Below are 20,684 nucleotides of genomic sequence, written 5' to 3'. Positions count from 1 at the left end.
GGTGTGTCGCTACTTGTACTGACATCGAACAATCATTACAGATACGCAGAAAATATGAATACAGTATCCAATCTAGGCTTATGTCAGCGTTTCAACTCAGCTAGCCTACATTTTGAAAATGGCAATTATCCGTAACCCGTAATATCGCTATAACATGACCCAAATTCGGCCTCAAATAATCAAGAGCTATATACATTAATCAATTCGAAGCACTGGTTTTTCCCGCGCAGATTGGATGTTAGGGAAAATTCATAATTCGTTTGTCAACAACGATATTAGATTTTTCGAGTAATTTTGATCTACCAAAAAAAATAGTATTTGTTTTAACTTTTAGCTTTTTTAGTACGTTAAAATCGGCTTTGAACTCATCGCGAATGCAAGCGTGGTAGGGTGCTAAAAATGTTTTGGTTAAATAAGGCTTTTTCATTTCTGACCAGTCCCTTCGCAGCCATTGCCAACGTCCTCGGAGTCGTCGTGTGGTACTTTTACGCGCAAACACATCTTGTACAGATTGTCCAAGTTTCCGATCATTTCAACGACGTCTACGATTACATTATTGGTAAGTTTCCCATTTTCATAGAAAATATACGTGTAAGCCCATTCTACACTGTCATGACAACCGAAGCGTGGCGCCATCACTGGATTGAATATGGAACTATTAGTTAGCATTTACAAGGAGACATCCCGAAGTGTAACCCACCGATTTTGTTCAAACTCGGGGGATTGGTAGACCTTCGTGTATCATGAAAAATGCTACCGTTTTGCCATGGCAACGAAAAATGTTTTTGACAACACAAAATATTAAATTTTTCCATTGAAAGTAACATGGGATTTTGACCTCAAATTGATCAAAAGTTGATCAGTTTTGATGTTTCTTTTTTGTCAATTTTATCTATTTTTTCTATTTTTGGCATTTTAGAATTTTTGAAATTTGTTAAAATTTTTCACAGGGGGGCCCTAGGAATCGATCAGAATCCCATGTTATTTTCAATGAGAAAATTTAATATTTTGTTGTGTCAAAAACATTTTTCGTTGCCCATTGAATAAATTCCCTTTAGGATTTTTCATGATACATGAAGGTCTACCAATCCCCCGAGTTTGAACAAAATCGGTGGGTTTCACCTCGGGATGTCTCCTTGTTAGTGTAAGCTTTTTGATTTATAGTTAAGGCCGGACTAGTAATCCCTTGTGGGGGGCCGTGTGAGGACGACCAACAATCCCCCAACGGGTGGTTGTCTTACTTCCGCCACTGGTGTCCAGTCCCTATCCTCTAGTATCCCCCGTTGGCGAGGCCTTGACATATATCTCACCCCTGATTAGTCAGCTGGACGAGCGGACACAATGGCGCATAAAAATAATTATAGTTCCGCTTTTGCGTCATGAATTTCTGGTTAATAATATTACAAGGGACTAAGCCTCTCTCTTTTTGGTCGATTTAGCTCTTAGTTTATCATGACTGTTCCCGTATTTTTGCCTGTCGTTAGCAGCTTCGAGTCCGTCCCTCGTTTCAACAATCGCAACGTCAAATACTTGACGCTATTAATGTATTTGAAGAAATTAAGGCTTAAAAACCCGTTGTAATAATTTTCACATGTTATTTTACGTTTTTTTTTTCATTTTAAGTTGTCGGAAACATTTTTGGTTGCGATGACAAAACGGAAACTAAGCGTAACTTGACCCTTTGGATTTTTTCGTGTTAAATCTAGGTCTAACAATACCCCAACTTTGAACAAAATCGGTGAGAACCACCTCAGGCTATTAATTTTAAATTATTTTGTATATTTAAATACTTTACGTTCATTTTAAAGCTACACGGAAAGATTGTAAAGCTAAATTCATCCGCGCTCAAAGATTCCAAAACCTGACACTTAGGGTGGTTAAAAAAAATGCAAGTATCGAAATGTTATGGTGCACATGAATTTTCTTGTTCATTAACATTTAGGACTGCCTCGACGAGGTAAAGTTTTATCGCTATGAACTAACCAATTTATAAGCAAAAATCAGTTATGTCACTCAAATACTTTACTTCTACGAAAAATTTAATATTTATTACTTATTTAAGTTTTTACAGGGTTTATTATAGAAATAAGTACCGGTACACAATAAAATATTTGGCAGAAAGCCCCACTAAACCAGGTCATAACTGCTGAAAATCAACAGTTAGGACCTGGTTTTGTGGGGATTTCTGCCAATTATTTTACTGTGTACCGGTACTTATTACTATAGTAAACCCTATTTATAATGGTAAAACTTTACCTCTTTGAGGCAGTCCTAAATATTAATGAATTTACATAAAAATTTTCCTGGGTCATTTTCCCACCAAAATGAACAAGAAAATCAATGTGCACCAAAACATTTCGATATTTGCATTTTTTTAAACACCCTACTGACACTAGATGTCTCACTCTTACGCCACATTATTATTATTATTGAAACGAGTGGAAAGCCGCGCACTTTGACCCTATGTCCGTTGTTAAGTAATAAGTCCTGTTTCCGACACAAAGTTAATGATCCGCGTCTCCAACCGGTGCATACTGAGATGCTTAAACCTACGCAAGATCCTTCTTCAGTCTTTTCGGTCTACATACAGCTCCACGTAGCGGCCAGAGCGAGAAGTTGATAAAAACTACAGGAATTTCATTTATTTACTTTAATATAGGTCCCTACTAGAGGAGTACTCATGAAATATGATTCAGTTAATTGGACCTACTTCAGTGAATATAAAAATAAATAAATGAAGTGTAGTAGATTTTATAAAGACGTTGATGTTTGCTTAGATAATACTATGGTAGGATATCAGTAGTTGGGATTTCTTTATACACCCACGTTAATTATAGAAAATGGGGTTGTGGGCTACCGCTAGACGCCAATTATATATGTTCTTATTACTAGTGCGTGGTATTGCACAGTTACTTATATACCGCCTCGTGGCGCTACTTCACATTTATATATCACAGTTAGGTAAATACCGCTTGACAGCGCTACTTCACAGTTAGGTATATTATATTGTAGTACAGTCCGAACAATTACAATCATCTTCGTGAGTTCTACTTCAGATGAGGACCTATACTAAAGTGTCCCCCTAACAACTCGCTTTTTTCAAAATTGTCTTTTTTGACTTGATATACAATTAGTTGATACATAACAATTAGGAACAATAGCGTAGCCAGGATTTTGATTTTGAGCGGAGGGGGCACAAAATAAATTGTACATATAACGACACAATTCGGGGGAACACGTGTATCCTGTGCTCTCGCTGGCTACGCCTCTAGTACAGAACTTCAAGTTCACTTTAAGATTTTTATTTTATGATATTGCCAGTTGGAAGCGGAAGTGGCGGTTCCCCGATGGCTCTGAGACTGTCTGAAAACCCGAACGTGTCTGTGTTGGTCTTGGAGGCAGGAGGACAACCTACCAACGTGAGCGAATTCCCTCTGGCAGCCATCACTTTACAAGGCAGCAGCATCGACTGGGGATACAAGTCGGTACCTCAATCTCGAGCGTGCTATGGAATGAACAATAGAGTGAGCGCACGGTATTTAATAATCTAGAACGTATAGGAACTTCATAGGCACGTGCCTCATTTTAAGGTAGGTTGGATGACCATTTTCTTTAGCCCCCTTAGAAAAGGTAGAGATGTCCACCTTGCAAAGGAGCAAAAATCTAAACCGTGGAAGAATTTAGAAACTATAAAATTAACTCATACCAATAGGTCTTCGAGGATGAAATAAAAGCGCGAAAATAGTCCTTTGAGTGAAAAACTAATTCAAAAGTATAGAAAATAGAGAGATTTCCAACATGTGGTCAGAGTAATTACTCGCTTCCCATATCATCAGAATGTCCTGCGCTAGCGTCCACAGCCCGGACAGGGGAAGAAACAGACAGCGGCAGCAAGAAAACCCTCCTGCTGACTACGTTTACGCAAACCACTCAACCACGCGAAAGGCGCAGTAAAGGAATGATCAGCTGTGGTAGTAAGGAGGGTCTAGCATCTCCATCAGAACCACAACCTACACAGGAAGGAAGTGATATGCCGTTTAGAAACGGTATCTAAAGGCTGGACAACGGGCACACCGCGACCCAGTGCCTCCGGCACAGTTGGAACCGTACATCCTGGTGGGCTTCGAAAGACGGGAAAGCAAGGGCCACGGCAGCTCAAATATATGGAGACCCAATAACGCAGAGCAGGAAACCGATTCCGCTGAGGCACCAGACCTACATGGAACCTCTCCGTTAGCCTGAACCGAAGCCCTACCTGACCGCAGTTGTTATCCAGGGTTCGAGTTCAATGAAATTTCTATAGCCTAAGCTCTAACATCCTATGAGTTTGACTTGAAATCTTTGACACTGTAACACGAGTACTTGCTAAATTCAAAGCTCTTACACCGCAATGAGTTTGACTTGAAAAGTTTGGCACTATAATGCGAGTACTTGCTTAATTCTAAGCTCTTACACCGCAATGAGTTTGACTTGAACACTTTGACACTATAACGCGAGTTCTTGTTTAATTTCAAGCTCTTTTCCGCAATGAGTGTGACTTGGAAACTTCGACACTATAACGCGAGTACTTGCTAAATTATTAGCATATTTGTGTTATCTTTTACGCAATTAACATCTTGACCTTTTTGAGTTTGGTCTTTATTTTATCGGTTTATTATTGATCAATTTACATATGTTCAAACCCAACTGCGCATAATTGGAACTGGGTCTCTAAACATAACGGGTCACGATAATTTGAATGACCTTGATTGCGTAGTTCAAGGTTCAATTATGGAAAGAGATGATGTAGTTGCCGACAAATTTTCACTGTTAAGCCAAATACATTATTGGTAAATTATGACTATTGGATAAAATTACCACCGAACTGATTTTCACAGTTATTATGCAATCTACATTTATTTCAACACCGAGATCTTTAGTGTCGAAATATACTACTCTTAAGAATGATATGCTACTTATTTCGGTTGTACGTCCATGTCTGAGATTTCTAAGAGCGTTGCTTTAGATAAACGATTCAGTTAGAATACTAGCATTAAAACAATAGGATGTTTTTCCCCGAGCTCGCGTGGTATGAAGAGCTGGCCACCACCCTCCTACGCAGTATAACTCGGCCATCGGTAATTAGCTTCACAAGTGTCTAGTTGACTTAGGCCTTTGTGGTTCCTTATCTTACGAGGAGACTACCCGAGGTGATAATCACCGATTTTGTTGAAACTAGGTGGGTATGTAGACCTTATCGTAACATAAAATTGCACCAAGGGAAAAATTGCAATGGGCATTACTTTTGCCATGGCAACCGAAAATGTTTTTGACAACACAGTATTTATATTTTCTCATTGAAAATAACATGGAAATCTGAGCACTTCTAAGGGTCCCTCCCCCCTGTGAAAAATTTTAAAAAAATTTCAAATTTCAAAACCAAAAAAAAAATAGATCAAAATTGACAAATGAAATGAATTTTATGATATTTTGATGAATTTTGGTCAATTTGATCAAAATATGTAAAAATTGATCAATTTTTATTTTCAATGGGACAATATACAGACTGTGTTGTCAAAAACATTTTCGGTTGCCATGGCAAAACTAATGCCCATTGCAATTTTTCCCTTGGTGAAATTTCATGTTACCATAAGGTCTACATACCCACCTAGTTTCCACAAAATCGGTGATTATCACCTCGGGTAGTCTCCTTGTTGGTTGATTATTATTAACTCCATCGATTATACAAAGAAATCTCTTCATAGACTTGTCCGTTCCCGAGAGGCAAAGTCTTCGGCGGCAGCTCAACCCTGAATTTTATGTTGTACGTCCGAGGCAATCCCATTGACTACGACACTTGGGCCTCGATGGGAATGGAAGGATGGGCTTGGAAAGACATACTGCCCTATTTCCTCAAAGCGCAAGATCAAACTGACCCGGATTACCTGGATGGAGGTCAGTCATTAGTGTGTTCTTTAGAATTGAGGAGCAACAACCACACCCTACACAAGGAGAGATCTAAACCGATAATACATTCAGGTACCTATGAATATGGAAATACAGCATTAGTCACTATTACTATCCTCGCGTAGTAAGCCTGATTTTTGTTAACAAAACTTAAACATAGATGGCGATTCTGTGGGTGAAAGAATTCCACGAAAACTCAAAAGCAGACGAACTTTCGTTCTCTGCCTTCCCATAGTTTTGCTACCCGAATTAATTCTACGTTCAATCCAATTCGCGACCGAAAACTATCGCTACGCCCCCTTTGGTTTGCCATTGATATCGAGATAGGTAGCGGCTAAAGCCGACGCTATTATTTTTTTCTCATTGTTACTCGTAAATTTGACTTAATAAAAAATGATACTTGCATTTTTGCATCGCTTAATTTTATTTTGATAAGATTATTTAAGAAGAAACGTTTTTCTGACTTGTTAATTTGTCATAGCAGACGCTAGATCAAAGACATAACCTCCGTTACGCCACCTAGACTCTTTCCGGTCGCGAATATAAGACGCCTGGTTATTCCAAGCCAAGTAAATTATATGCGTTCACTTGGAATGGCTTGACACCATATGAAAATGATTTGATCCAATGTCCAAATTTTTATCCAAATGAATTTAAGACGCATATAGTTTGTATCCAATTCTTTTAGAATTAAATAATAATAAAATTGGAAAGAAGTTACATTTTACACAATGGAATTGGATCAAATGTAACACATTTTGAGATTTTAGTTTTCTATCAAAGTCGAATTGAGGTCTGTCCAATTTGGGATATGCCTCAGCAGTCAGCACTCTCCCACGAACCAGGACCTCCACATACCAACGTTCAAATTTATTATTAACGTGCCTCTTCGCAGAGTCTCTGTTGATAACGCGTCTTCAAGTCTAGCTGCTTGCTGTCCTTGTGGTGGGGTGTGTTAGTTGGTTCGTAGCTCATTTAATTAAGCAATTGTAATTTGTAACAATTACCACGACAGTTCATCACTCCACCGGTGGTCCACTGAGTGTAGAGACGGTACCTTACGTATCTCCTATAACTCGGGCTTTCTTGGAAGCTGGCAGAGAGCAGGGCTACCGGACGGTGAAGATCAACTCCGGAGAGTACTTGGGCTTCGGCTTTCCGCAAGGAACGACGCGCGACGGGTTTCGTTGCAGCACCGCGAAGGGTTACTTGAGTGTCGCCAGTACCCGCACCAACGTTGACGTTTTGGAGCACGCCTTCGTTACCAAGGTAATTCACCTTATCTTCATTAACTTATAAGCTTATGAAATTATCATATTCAAAGCCATGCAAAGGGGGAGAAGTTTCAATCAGAAGGGTCCCTGATAATTTGCGACGGGGTCCAGAATTTCTCTACATGTCCCTGAGCATATTTATCGTAGATCAAAGCCATTAAAAACAACTCGTATCGTGATAGTGGATCGATTATTCTGGCTCTATTTCTTGAAGTCGCTCAGGGATTTAACGCCTAAAGCATCTGTCGGCTCTATCATTGCCACCTGTATTATGAAAAGGCCCCTGTTATTAGAGATGGCCATGAATCTATCAGAATCTTCGAAAAAAATTACTTTCGTGGAGAGCGTGGAGCCATCTTTTAATGGGAACGGAAGCTAAAATTTAAAATAGCGAAACAATAACGTCGTCAGAGAGCCATTATCGAGTATTATATTTAGACCACTTTTACTTAGTGAACTTTAGCCTAAATTATATATCCCATATAAAATATATTGACAAATTTACAAACGAGCCAATCAACGCGAAGCATACTTTTATGTCCCGCCTTTTGAGTCAAAATGTAGGTTCAGCATCTTGTTTTGATTTCGACGCTAGCGACATCTGTTGAAAAAAGAGCTACTTCACGTCAAGCCGACAAAGCCAGAGTTACAGGTTAGCTTGGTCTGTCCCCGGTTGTATTAAAGGGAAGTCTCAGGTGGAAAATATCACTGTGCCTAATCGCGCCATCTGGCCACCACTAGTGAGAAAAATATTATTCGGTTTTAAACGATTAATCGAACCGAATGCCTTATTATTAAACCGAATAACCGTTATAAAGCGAAAATTTGTCACACAGATTTTTCCCATGCCAAAATTTTAAAATGGTTTTTTACAGCTCACATTATTGGAATATTATTTAAATTAGATTTTAAACTGCCTACTCTGTTATATTATTGTGGAAACTAGCTTCAAAGTCAGAAAGATTTAACCAAAAATAATTTTAAAACAGTGAACACTTTAACTAAAATACAAATTAACAAATTTAAAAGAATTAACGTTTTTGAACCGTTTCTTAAGCCCTCTGAAGTATGCCACTGTACCTTTATTCCATTCAAAAATCTTCACTAACGGTAAAGATCTACCACGAACCAGTAAAAACTACGTCAGATTCTAATCTTTTTATTCATCCTTGTAATTTTGGGAGTCACACTATTGGCTACTAACATATATATTTAAGCCAATGGAAAACCTCTAATTTTATTCAGCCCAATGTAGTTTTATTGAAATTCATAAACTCGCTCGGTTTTTGCGGATGAAGTTAAATAATGAGTATTTTAGAAAAAGAAAAGGTTGGGGAAAATGACCAATACGGTTTGGTTCAGTGATCGCTTTCCGAAAATGGAATAAATCGTCGAAGTGGGATATTTCCAATTGCGTGACCAAAATCCATACCAAGCATTGAAGAGTTAGGCCTCGGCTCAAAAGAATCTGCAAAGACTCTAACCTTGTAGATGCCCCAGAAAAGCTCAACCTGAATTTAAACTATTTTTTCCAATAAACTTGCTTCTTTTATTTGACAATTAAGATATATTTTAAAACCTGGGTCTCCGAAAACTTCATTAATTGGCATTAACAGCACTTGAAAAGTGGAGAGTATATTGTAGTTCATTTTAGCTCCTAAGCCTTGGTTGTTCAAACTGGTTTGTTTACTAAAATAATGGCCGTCGGTTTATCACACGTAGAGCTAATTGTACGACGGCATAGGCATTTGAGATTCGATGACGTCAAATATGACGTCAACTCTTACGTAGGGTACGGATGACGCAATATCTGTGAAACAAACCGTTAGTGAAGAAATAGAGCTAGTGGCATATTTATGAATAATTATGTTACATATGCTATTACCGTTAACACCGACAAGTATTTTTTGGAAAGGGGAAACTGAAGAACTCGGTAGAAAACCCCTTTAACTTGTAAACTCTACGCAGTAGTCATTGTTCAGCATCTGCTGGGATAGATCTCAGTTGCTCTTGCTGCGAGGCGAAAGTGCTATACTTACTGTGCTACTTTCTGTGCTACTTATTGTGCTACTTAGTACTTACTACCCACTCCACTACCCCACAGGGTCTTTGGGGTAAACAACCTACGCAAAAAAACGGCCCCACAATGACTACCTCCAACTCCAAGTTTCAGAACCCTTTATACTTCATTTTAGAGTTGCAAGTTCAATTTCAAGTATTCGATTTGGCTTCGAGAGAACAGTTAATAATCCATTTTAGAGATTAAAATACGCGAAAAAGTAGAAAAGTCCATAATAAAAAGTGTCCAAAAAAGCTAAACCCTAATAAATTTCAAGTAATGATAAAACTTACAAAATACTCGGACCAAAAGATATTCGATAATAAAATAACGTGAAACTGGGTCCAAATAGATCTTCGTTTCAAAAACCAATTTAAATGGATATCAATAGCTAGAATTTTCAGCGGTAGAACGAATTTGCCCTATTTGTAGATCATAAGGGAATCACCAATATATTACACATATCCCCTATTCGGCTTTCCGTTGCTACGCAATACGTTTTGAAATTTTTATTGTTTAGGGTTAGATTAGTCGCAAGCCAGATACCCTCCAAATAGGGCGAAAACTGGTCTACCACTGGAAATTCTAGCTATTTTGATTCCATTTTCATTTGTTTTTGTACTCCAAGATCTATTTGGTCCGAGTTTCGCGTTTTAATATTATTCTCAGTATTATACTCTGAGTATTTCTTAAGTTTTGTCATTACTTGAAATTTGTTAGGGTTTACATGTAGCTTTTTTGGAGTTTTATAATTTTTCGCGTAATTTAACTGCATTTTAGACCATAGATGGTTTTTAATAACTTTAACCAAGAACCCATAGACGTACTAAGAACACGTAATCATAGCCTTAGCCCGTCGTGGAGCCTCCTAATCTATATTTTCAAAATAAGCCCCGCCTTTTTATATTTTCCGCCTGTAGTAACTTAAGTAACTAATAAAATAAGCGGTCTAAGAACTACCTAAACTAACTAAAAACCTACTTAAAAACCACTTAAAACCAACTCTAATTTCGCTTAATAGAGGACACTTAAAGCCAACTTAAAGCCAACTTGAAACCAACTTAAAAATAATATTTAATTTTCTGTATATGTAAGGGTTCGCGCCTTCTTCTTACAAGTAACAATAGTGGAAGAAGACTCAATAGCTCCACCTCTTTTAAAAAAAAATCGATTAGTAGGCGATCCAGCAAAATTTCCTTTCCTCTGTTCTTGGTACGTCTATGGGTTCTTGCTTTAACTTATCTCCATTTCAGAGATACAACTTCGAATTCAAGTACTCTATTCAGACTATCATCTTTAATTATTCGGTTTTATCATATTCATACACAGATTATATTCGACGACAACCGCACAGCCAGCGCAGTCCAGTTCGACTTTAATGGACAGTCGCACGTCGTCCAAGCCAGGTCAGAGATCATCTTGGCGGCAGGAGCTATCAACAGTCCCCAAATCCTGATGTTGTCCGGGGTCGGTCCCAGTGACCAGTTGAAGTCCCTGGGCATTTCCGTGGTGGCAGACAGGCCAGGCGTCGGCGAGAACCTGATGGAGCACTCGGTGGTCAACGGTCTCCATTTCACGGCCAACCAAGGTACCGCCTTCAGCATTCCCAAGTTGGTCAGCGACCTCAAACCATTCTTGAACAAGAGAACGGGAATTTTCCGTGTTCTGGGAGGAGTCGAAGCTTTCGGGTTCGTCAGAACCAAATCCGCCAATCAAAGTGTGGACCTTGCCAATATCCAATACCACTTCCTCCCATCCTCGCCCCCCAGTGATTTCTTTCAGCTGTCCGCCATGAACTTTAACCTGGAGGTAAGCCTTATAAGGCTAGATAGACTGAAATATCTTCATTAGTTCTTTTTATAAACTAAAATAAATAAATGTTGAACTATCAAATGTTCGTTGCTCGCGCTTGTAGACTGGGGAAGATAATATATGACGTAAAGGGCAACATTTTCTGGCTTAGCTCCTTCCACTTTATAAAATCAACTAACTTTAATTCCTCCCCCCCCCCCCGCAATAAAAACATTCAAGGCCACGTCACTAAATAGAAAACCTCCTATTAATTAGCGTTAATTACATTACCCGTAGGTGTTGACCAAATACTTCCTGCCCTACTTGAACCAGGAGTCATTTTCGTTCCACCCTGTCCTGATAACCCCCAAGAGTAAGGGAACGGTTCGATTACAGACGGCTGACCCTTACGACCCTCCTTTGATCGATCCCAATTTCCTGGATCACCCTTACGACCTGGCTTCGCTGGCTGAAGGTAAGAATTTAGTTTCCAACAAACGCTTCAATAAAACCGATTCAGCAATTCACCAAGGAGTATTAATGCAAGTAGCCCGGACGTTGTTTCCGCTAGGACTTAAAGCGGTACCAGAAATAAGGGCAGGTTTTTTAAAGTGCAAGAAGGTCACAAATACGAGCGGCGACGCAAAAAAATTCAGTTAGGTCATGAATTTGCTGCTAGTATTTGTATTAAAAATTTAGCAATGAAATTTCGCGCTAGGCCTTGGCAATGAAAAATAGCCAATTTTCAAATCGTTGTCCATAGAAACAAATTATGTCGGGCGGCAATTGATCAACTTCATAATAACGACGTTATCTGAGGACAATAGGTAGGAGAGACTACCTAATGCAGTTCGATATTCGTGGTGGAAATAAATACATTTATGGTTAGGCCTAACGTTGTTTTTTTTTGCGTCGCGCGGTTTTAAAATAAAAACAAGGCTTAAAGTTAGTATGAACTATTCAAAAAAACTTCTTCTAACACGCGCTAGGACTGATTTTTAAAGTAACTAATGCCAACATCCGTAGCTTCTGTTAAACCTGGTGGCATAAATATGAATTACATTGATCCACGTGGAATGTTTTCCAATTTACCAAAAAAAAATTAATTGAAACCTGTAATCTTAGCTATAACAAAAATGTGCCTCAGATACTATTTGAAATATTGAAGCGGTGACTGCGCGGAAGTAAATAAAGCCAAACCAACAGATCAAAACTGTATATCAGTCAATGAGGATTTTTATTCTCATGACGTCATAAGATGCGAATTGTGTGCCTAGTTGGCATGGTTCGACCCGAGTCAATGAAGAGTTTTCTTCTCATGACGTCATAAGATGCGAATTGTGAACCTAGTTGAGGTGGTTCGACTCGAGTCAACGAGGAGTTTTCTTCTCATGACGTCATAAGATGCGAATTGTGAACCTAGTTGAGGTGGTTCGACTCGAGTCAACGAGGAGTTTTTTTCTCATGACGTCATAAGATGTGAATTGTGAGCCTAGTTGACGTGGTATTGATTGTAGTTTTCTAAAATAAAGTGCGTTTTATTGAAGCGTCTATTACTTCTAAATTTCTAAAGAACCTCATACAGAAATTACCTGCTAATTTTGTAGCCTTGGTCTTAGCTTACGAGATGGGCAATTCGCCTGCGATGCGTTCTTTGGGATCTCGTCCTTTTGAAACCGTTGTTCCCGGATGCGAACGGTATCCTCTTTACAGGTAAGAAAACATCTGTATTTACTCATATATGCAGAACACAAGCCTATAATTACGTTCCATAAGTGTGTCAGTTGGCGGGGATAATTACTGATAGCAGACACATACAACAAGAGCGTATTTAAGGGGTTAATTTTTATGCTCAACCCCAGCCGAAATGGATCGAGGTAATTTTACATTAACTTTATATCTCAAGGATGGGGGGGAACGTAATTAAATAAAACGTGGACAGTTTCCACCCCCCACTCTAATTAAAATTCTAGATACACAACGGTACCCCACTCTAATTAAAATTCTAGATACACAACTTACAAAAACAAATCGAAAGTTTAAACTATCGAAAAAATTGGTCAAATATTTGTGAATGAAAATAGAGTTGTGGGTAATTGATCAACTTATTAACCTATTACTATAAGTAACATAGTAAAATAAGTATGGCACTTGCTATTGTTTCAACGCCATTTTTACTACTGAACCTTCTTACGACACTCTCACTCTCCGCTTGGATTTGCAACCAAATTGGGTGGTATATTATCGTCTTTGGTAGTAGTATATTTAGACACTAGGAGGCTCTGTACTGAATTATTCCTTGATTGCTCATTTACTCTGAAAATGAGATACATTTTTACTAATTTTCTAATAAATAAAATAAGCTTCGCTTGCTGAATTGGTTTTTATGTAGCTCATTCCTCACGAAATACGTAGAAGTTCAGTTCAGTTTATGCTTAAAACAGAATGCCTCGTTGAATTTCCCTTTCTGTCCAGGGCCTTTCGTAGTGAAACGTCATCGATACGTCACAAGTGACGCAGCAGCAACATCAGAAAAAGAAGTCCAATGTTACTTTATAGAAAGGCCTATTTTACTTATGGTATTACGAATAACTTGATACACATCTGTTAATACTAATTGTCATTATAGCTACAAATATATGGAATGTTTCGCGTCCACCATGACCTTTGGCCTTTACCACCCAATGGGTACCTGCAAGATGGGCACTCTCGATGACCCCTACGCCGTTGTCGACAATAATCTCAGGTACGTCAATTCATTTCTACTGGTTAATTATTAAAATAAAATGTTACATATAAATATATGTGGTATGGTAATATCTAATATATAAAGATGAATGTTTGTTTACATATATATATATATATATATATATATATATATATATATGTTTGTCTATTATAAGAATCTACAGTTTTCAACTTAAGTCGACCACATTTGGTATACTATCTCATGGTACCCTGACTGTGGATTTCGACGGTTACGGTCTGCAAAACAACTTTAATTAATTTAATTAATTTAAAATTAGGTATTTCCGCTATAAACAAGATACTATACATTGGTCTTAGCTAAAAGACCGAGTTTCTTATTTCGTTAGACACACGAAAAAAGCTAAAATCATTGCTTTTTTTTTAAAGCCTTCATCTATAGACACTAGGCAGTATAATAAAAGTCAAATTATTATGTAATAAACGCATAATTGGTTAATATTGTCATTAACCAGTTGGTTATATTGGGTACGGTGCCATGCGCGGAGACAATTATGGCAGGGTTCTAATTTCGTGTCCAATATGTCGAAGTTTCATCATTGGCTCCTTCTCCTTGGTTATACCAATAGCCTTATTTACCCGGGAAATATCGGGTACCCCAGCTAGTATGTAATAAATTACTCATTATAAATAAATATTAAATAAAACTTGGAAATATATAATATGTTTCTGTCACTATTCCCGTGAATCGTTTCAACAAGGTCATTCTAACGAAATATAAATAAATTTATTTTAATTAATACATTGTTGATGGCACAATATACAGGGTGTTAACTAAATTTCGAATTTCCACACTAAAACTAGTTTGTCATGATAAATTTTATGCCTTAGAACTTGTAGTTTTCGATTTATTAGCCTTTATTACTATTCTCTTTATAATCATCGTGTGTTTGGAATAAAATTTTTTAGGTTCCGATTGGTCACATTACGTCGAGTTTAAATGATTTATACATAAATTGTGATAGGGAAGTCATTTATAATTGGAATCCATCTTTAATTTAATACTTTGGTCTGACCTTAAAGAAATGGTTCAAGGTCATTGGAATTTCCATTGTTAAATGACGTCCTTCACCTTTTATAGTCTTAAAAATTAAAATTCTTACCTAAAACACATTTTGAGTTATTAGCTTTGTATCATATTTTAGTGAACCTCCTGTATATTATATTTCGTATATTATATTTTATACGTAATACGTTGCCTACGTTATTATAATAACGTAGGCAACGCATAATAATATTACATTTTAGACGTAATAATATTACATTTGAGACGTAATAATATTACATTTGAGACGTAATAATATTACATTTTAGACGTAATAATATTACATTTGAGACGTAATAATATTACATTTGAGACGTAATATTATTACATTTGAGACGTAATATTATTACATTTGAGACGTAATATTATTACATTTGAGACGTAATATTATTACATTTGAGACGTAATATTATTACATTTGAGACGTAATATTATTACATTTGAGACGTAATATTATTACATTTGAGACGTAATATTATTACATTTGAGACGTAATATTATTACATTTGAGACGTAATAATATTACATTTGAGACGTAATATTATTACATTTGAGACGTAATAATATTACATTTGAGACGTAATAATATTACATTTGAGACGTAATAATATTACATTTGAGACGTAATAATATTACATTTTAGACGTAATAATATTACATTTTAGACGTAATAATATTACACTTGAGACGTAATAATATTACACTTGAGACGAAATAATATTGCACTTCAGACGTAATAATATTACACTTGAGACGTAATAATATTACACTTGAGACGTATAATAATACATTTTATACGTAAAAATAATACATTTTATACGTAAAAATAATACATTTTATACGTAAAAATAATACATTTTATACGTAATAATATTACATTTTATACGTAAAAATAATACATTTTATACGTAATAATAATACATTTTATACGTAAAAATAATACATTTTATACGTAAAAATAATACATTTTATACGTAATAATATTACATTTTATACGTAAAAATAATACATTTTATACGTAATAATATTACATTTTATACGTAAAAATAATACATTTTATACGTAATAATATTACATTTTATTTATTATGCAGTAAATTAAAAGACTTAAAATGGTTTTAGTTTTTTCACAATGTGCTTCTCCTCACTTCTATTATGCAGTACATTTTTTATTATATACATTGCATTTTATTTATTATATACATTGCATTTTATTTATTATATATATTTCATTTCATTTATTGTATACACTGCATTTTATTTATTATAAAAATTGCATTCAAATCCAATCAAATCGGTTTTATTTGATATTTAAATCGATTTACATTAGTTTGGTTTGGGGCCAAGTCTTATCGCGACTTATAGGCCCCTGTAAAGCAATCATAACAATTAATTCAGCAATATAAACAATTAACACTGTAACGCAAAAAATAAAATAAAAAAGTTAAAACAATAGAAAAAATGGAATACCAAACAAAGTCTTTTATAACAAGACCATGTATAAAGCTAATTTTTTTTATTATTTACAACAATGGTATTTAATTTCATTTTAAGAGTAGCTTTGGACTGAATATTTTCTAAATTGTGATGGACTATATTCTATTTTTGGCAACCCTTACTAAAGATAGAATTCAATTTTTAGTTGTTTTACAAAAAGGTATTTTCAACGCGACAATCGATCTTGTTGTACGATTTTTTACATTTTTATCAAATAGGTGATTTCCTATTGGGCCATTTACGTTGGTATGTATAAATTTCAGAGATAAATAATTTATAATCTGCTCCAAGTTTAGCATACCGCTTAATTTGAATAAAATAGCAGCCGGGGCCAACCATGTTGAGTCAAAAATATTTCTTAACGATCTCTTTTGTATAACTTGGAGACGATTCAAATTATTCTGAGCAGTGGCTTTGGTCCCATTCGACCGAAATCCCATTCGTTCGAAAACGATTTAACATTGAGTCCCAATCGATCGAAAATACCCCAATTGTGCGGTTTACAGCCCAATTTTGCACGTTTATATTATTTTTTATAGTGCATCAAATTTCGTTTTTATGAGACGTTTTTAAAATAGGTTTACTTCTTATATAAATAAGTGTTGATAGTCTTATTGGAGCCAGTTAGCTAAAATGGAGAAAATAGCAATTGCTACAAACTTAACCATTCACATTAAAAATGAAATTGTTCGAATTATTGTATTCTTGATATAAATAAAAAGTTCAAAGCATAAATATATTTATAAAAGCGCTCCAACCTAGGGAAGTGAGAGACTAACCTAACCTAACCTTACAGTTAGTACACCTGTAGCAATTTTGTTTAGGTATTACGTTTTTTGCGTACCCTGCTATATCTCGGGGCAAAAGTAAAAAACAAAACAAAAGGTCCCAATGAACCGAATCCGCCTTTTGGGCTATATTTCGGAAACATATTGAATTCGGTATAGTTAGGCGTGGTAGATTTCAATAAGAGTTTTTCTTGGGAACAGTAATTTACATTTTATTTCTTGTATACATTGCATTTTATTTCTTGTATACATTGTCCAGGGTCATTGGGGTCAACAATCTGCGAGTGGTGGACGCGTCCATCTTCCCGATACCAATCGCCGGAAACATCAACGCCCCGACGATAGCCGTGTCCGAGAAAGCGGCCGACCTGATCAAGAACGGAAGTTGACGAGACATCCAACTTTGACTGAAAGCGACGACGATATTTAATTTTACAAATTAATTTTATTTATTATGTTAACTTATATAACATTCGCGTTATTTTTGAAAAGGTATCTGTACCATTGATTTTCATTGATAAGAAAGAGTAAAAAATCTTTTAAAGGAACTAATTTTATTTTATTGACTAGCTGTAGTAGCGGAAGTACCGTAAAAGTAATTAGCTGGACACCAGGTTAAACTGCTTACTACCATAAGTAACATAATGCACATAAGCATGTCACCAGGTTAATCTTCCGTAAGCTTGCGTAATTTAACCTTCCAAAATTTAGTAACCTGGGTGGTAGATGAATAATAAAAGCTAACGCTTACTGGATATTTCACACGTACCTTCGTCAACGCATTCGCGGGCGTCTCTCAAACTTTGGAGAAGACGGTGGTTTAGGGATGAGGGGGGGGGGGAGACAATTTAGTGGGACAAGCTTCGCGGCACGTGCGCGAGATTTCAAATATTAGTTAAATAACGGCAGTTTGAAATTTGAGTCCTGTTTTCGGCTTCGTGGAATCATTGTAAGCTATTAATAGTTAAGTCGTTATTACTTATTAATTCAACGGTATAATACGGTACAATAATGTTATAAAATGTTAAGAGTCAAATATTGTTTATACCCAAAATTTTCATTGTTTTCACAATGTCACCGAAAGTTGATTCCAGCCACTGAAACTCAAATCTAAAACAATAAATAATTAATACTTCCGTAAATAATAATAACCATAATACGCGGTACTTACTTAAAAACTACAAACAATAATAATTTCTATACAAGAGAGAATAACATAGGGTAATAATCCACCACGTGGAGAAACACGTGCGCCCTCCTTAAAAAGCTTGTCCCCTCAAAACGCGAAAAATCGATAGATGGCGCTGAAAGCAATCCCAAAGTTTGGTGGACGCGGAAAACAGAGTGAAATATCCAGTAAGCGTTAGCTTTTATTAAAGCGTTAGCTTTTATTATTAGTCCAAGGTGGTAGTAACTGAACAAAATACAGCAACGGTCGTAATTACAGGTCCTTGTTAGTAGATTTCGCCTCGGGAATATTAAGACACCAGATCGGTGATAATTTTTACTAATTGTCATACTTATTGTTCTTATGTTACTTATGGTATAACGTTTTTTATTTTAATAACCAAATCGGTATCTAAGGCAACGTAATAAGTTGCGACGGGTCTGAAATGAAAGTTTAAAAAAAATTCGGATGGTTTTTACCTCTCCGAGGGGACAAAGTCCCCTAGGAGGGGTTATACAACGACCGTGTCTGTCTGTGGGTCTGTGGGTGGGTCTGTGGGTGGGTCTGTGGGTGGGTCTGTCTGTCTGTCAGGACTGCGAACGCGTTCGCATTTTTGGTGCAAAGTGTAATCACTGCGTACGCAGTTTCTCAAAGGGTTGGCAAAACCACCGTGTGACGGTGAGCGTTAACGGATGCATTTGCGGTTTGGTTTGGATGGTGTTTTTTCGCTCACCGTCGTGACGGTTTGGTGTATTACGTTTTTGTAATGTTTATGCGTAGGTTGTGAGTGTTGAATTTGTTGTGTTTGTGTTCTGATGGTTGTGCATGTTGAGTCTGTTGTGTTTATATGGGCGTTTTCTCTCCAACTTCTTCTTAATGACTTTGGGACGGACCGAGTGCTGAGTGTAATGCTACCTCTCAACGTCCAATGGCAGGGTTTCCACCAGTTGTACACGGTATTCGTCTTAGTATCAATTTGCGATCGCATCGGGCGGGATTTGAACCCGAGACCTCCTGATTGACAGGCGGACGTTCTACCACAGAACCACCGACACTTGTTACGCCTTATTGAAAATTAGACCTTCAGCTTTATCGGAAGCGTATTTAATAGAGTAGGAAATTTTGGTTTAATTGAAATAGAATTGAAATTGAAATTATTGCATCGAAGAAATTCTAATTTAGCGTTTCTCTATTGATTAAAAACAAATGCGCCACCCAGGTTTCGAACCCAGACCATTCGGCTTGGCAGTCGAGCGCTCTACCACAGAACCACCGATAGCTGCTTAGATTCACTGAAATTAAGACAGGCATCGTAAGCATAATAGGTAATAAAGTCTTTTTTATTAATGAATTTATGAAGGCCTAATCTGGTATTTTTTAAAGGTTAAATCTTGTTTTAGCGCAGTCAGCCGAGATTAGAGGGTTAAAGGGTAGACCCTGTGGGTGGTCCACTTTCTTAACGACCTATACAGGGTCTTTTTTTTTGCTCGGAAAAGTGTTTTTTTTTCAAAAACTATTTATAGTACCGATTTCAAATTTGGAAGGTCAATTCTCTATACCGGGGGACATCAGTTTGAGAAATTTGAGCGTTTTCGGTAATGTTTTTCACCAATTTTGAAAAATTATTTTTCGACCACTAGGTGCGAGATAAAAAATTTCTATTATAAAGTTGTAGGCCGTCATCGAAAACCCTTAAAAATTGTTCACTCGACGAAAAACCATTTATTTATCAGTGAAAATTTACAAGTTGGTGAAGCCAAATTACGATTGTTTGAAACGATAATTGAAACCGAATTACCTAATCCAGTTGAAACTTTGGTTAAAAAAACGACCGGATTTAAAAAACACGAGGCTATAGGTCAATCCTAAACATGCATTGGGTATTTAAAGGAAAACTTTGGGAGATTATTATCAGTGTTTGATAATATTTCGAACAATGCCTCGTTATTCAGTAGCTGAGCGTACCGAGATAGTTGCCATTTACTATGGAGAAGCAGCGCAAAACCTTAGAAGAGTGACTGAAATCTTCGCAGAAAGACATCCAAATGGAGCACCATCTGTAAATACAGTAAGACGAGCAATTCACGATTTCAATCAATTTGGTAACTTGCAACCTAGGTTTCGCGGATTGGGTCAACCGGATTTAGACTTCGAGAACAATGTACTCGCGTACTTTGTGGCATATCCTCGTCACAGTTGCGCTAACGCCGCTGCTGATTTGGGTTGTTCTGCAAATCGTGTGTGGAAAATTCTTCGTAAGAATCGCTATCACCCATACAGAGCTACGCTCCACCAAGGACTAATTGACGGAGACCATCAAAGACGTTATGAATTTAGCAACTGGTTACTAA

At 36.7% G+C, this 20,684-nt stretch overlaps 1 protein-coding gene across 2 annotated transcripts; it reads left to right on the top strand.

Moving 5' to 3' along the window:
- The first annotated feature begins 383 nt into the window (after positions 1–383).
- On the top strand, positions 384–17,697 carry LOC149958919 (glucose dehydrogenase [FAD, quinone]-like). 2 transcript variants are annotated; one of them, XM_090165089.1, is made up of 9 exons: positions 384–559; positions 3,322–3,524; positions 5,745–5,934; positions 6,962–7,215; positions 10,609–11,088; positions 11,368–11,545; positions 12,690–12,783; positions 13,700–13,816; positions 17,425–17,697. In XM_090165089.1, the coding sequence occupies exons 1-9, from the start codon at positions 400–402 to the stop codon at positions 17,552–17,554; spliced, it is 1,806 nt and encodes a 601-aa protein (XP_090021215.1). In that variant the 5' UTR covers positions 384–399; the 3' UTR covers positions 17,555–17,697. The 2 variants fall into 2 exon arrangements, with proteins under 2 accessions (XP_090021215.1, XP_090021214.1); XM_090165088.1 differs by having other exon boundaries at positions 12,678–12,783.
- The last annotated feature ends 2,987 nt before the right edge of the window (positions 17,698–20,684 follow it).

The sequence above is a fragment of the Leiobunum rupestre genome, chromosome 2 (assembly GCF_980474605.1).
Source record: "Leiobunum rupestre chromosome 2, qqLeiRupe1.1.hap1, whole genome shotgun sequence".
NCBI classification, from domain to species: domain Eukaryota; kingdom Metazoa; phylum Arthropoda; class Arachnida; order Opiliones; family Sclerosomatidae; genus Leiobunum; species Leiobunum rupestre.
Note: the sequence above shows the minus strand (reverse complement) of the source record. Positions and strands in the feature narration are given on the sequence as shown.

Bases quoted from the DNA above. Each gene is read 5' to 3' on its own strand.
- LOC149958919 (XM_090165088.1), top strand. From the start codon at position 400: ATGTTTTGGTTAAATAAGGCTTTTTCATTTCTGACCAGTCCCTTCGCA. The intron at 560-3,321 runs GTAAGTTTCCCA...TGATATTGCCAG, and splicing joins CGTCTACGATTACATTATTG to TTGGAAGCGGAAGTGGCGGT. The intron at 11,089-11,367 runs GTAAGCCTTATA...CATTACCCGTAG, and splicing joins CCATGAACTTTAACCTGGAG to GTGTTGACCAAATACTTCCT.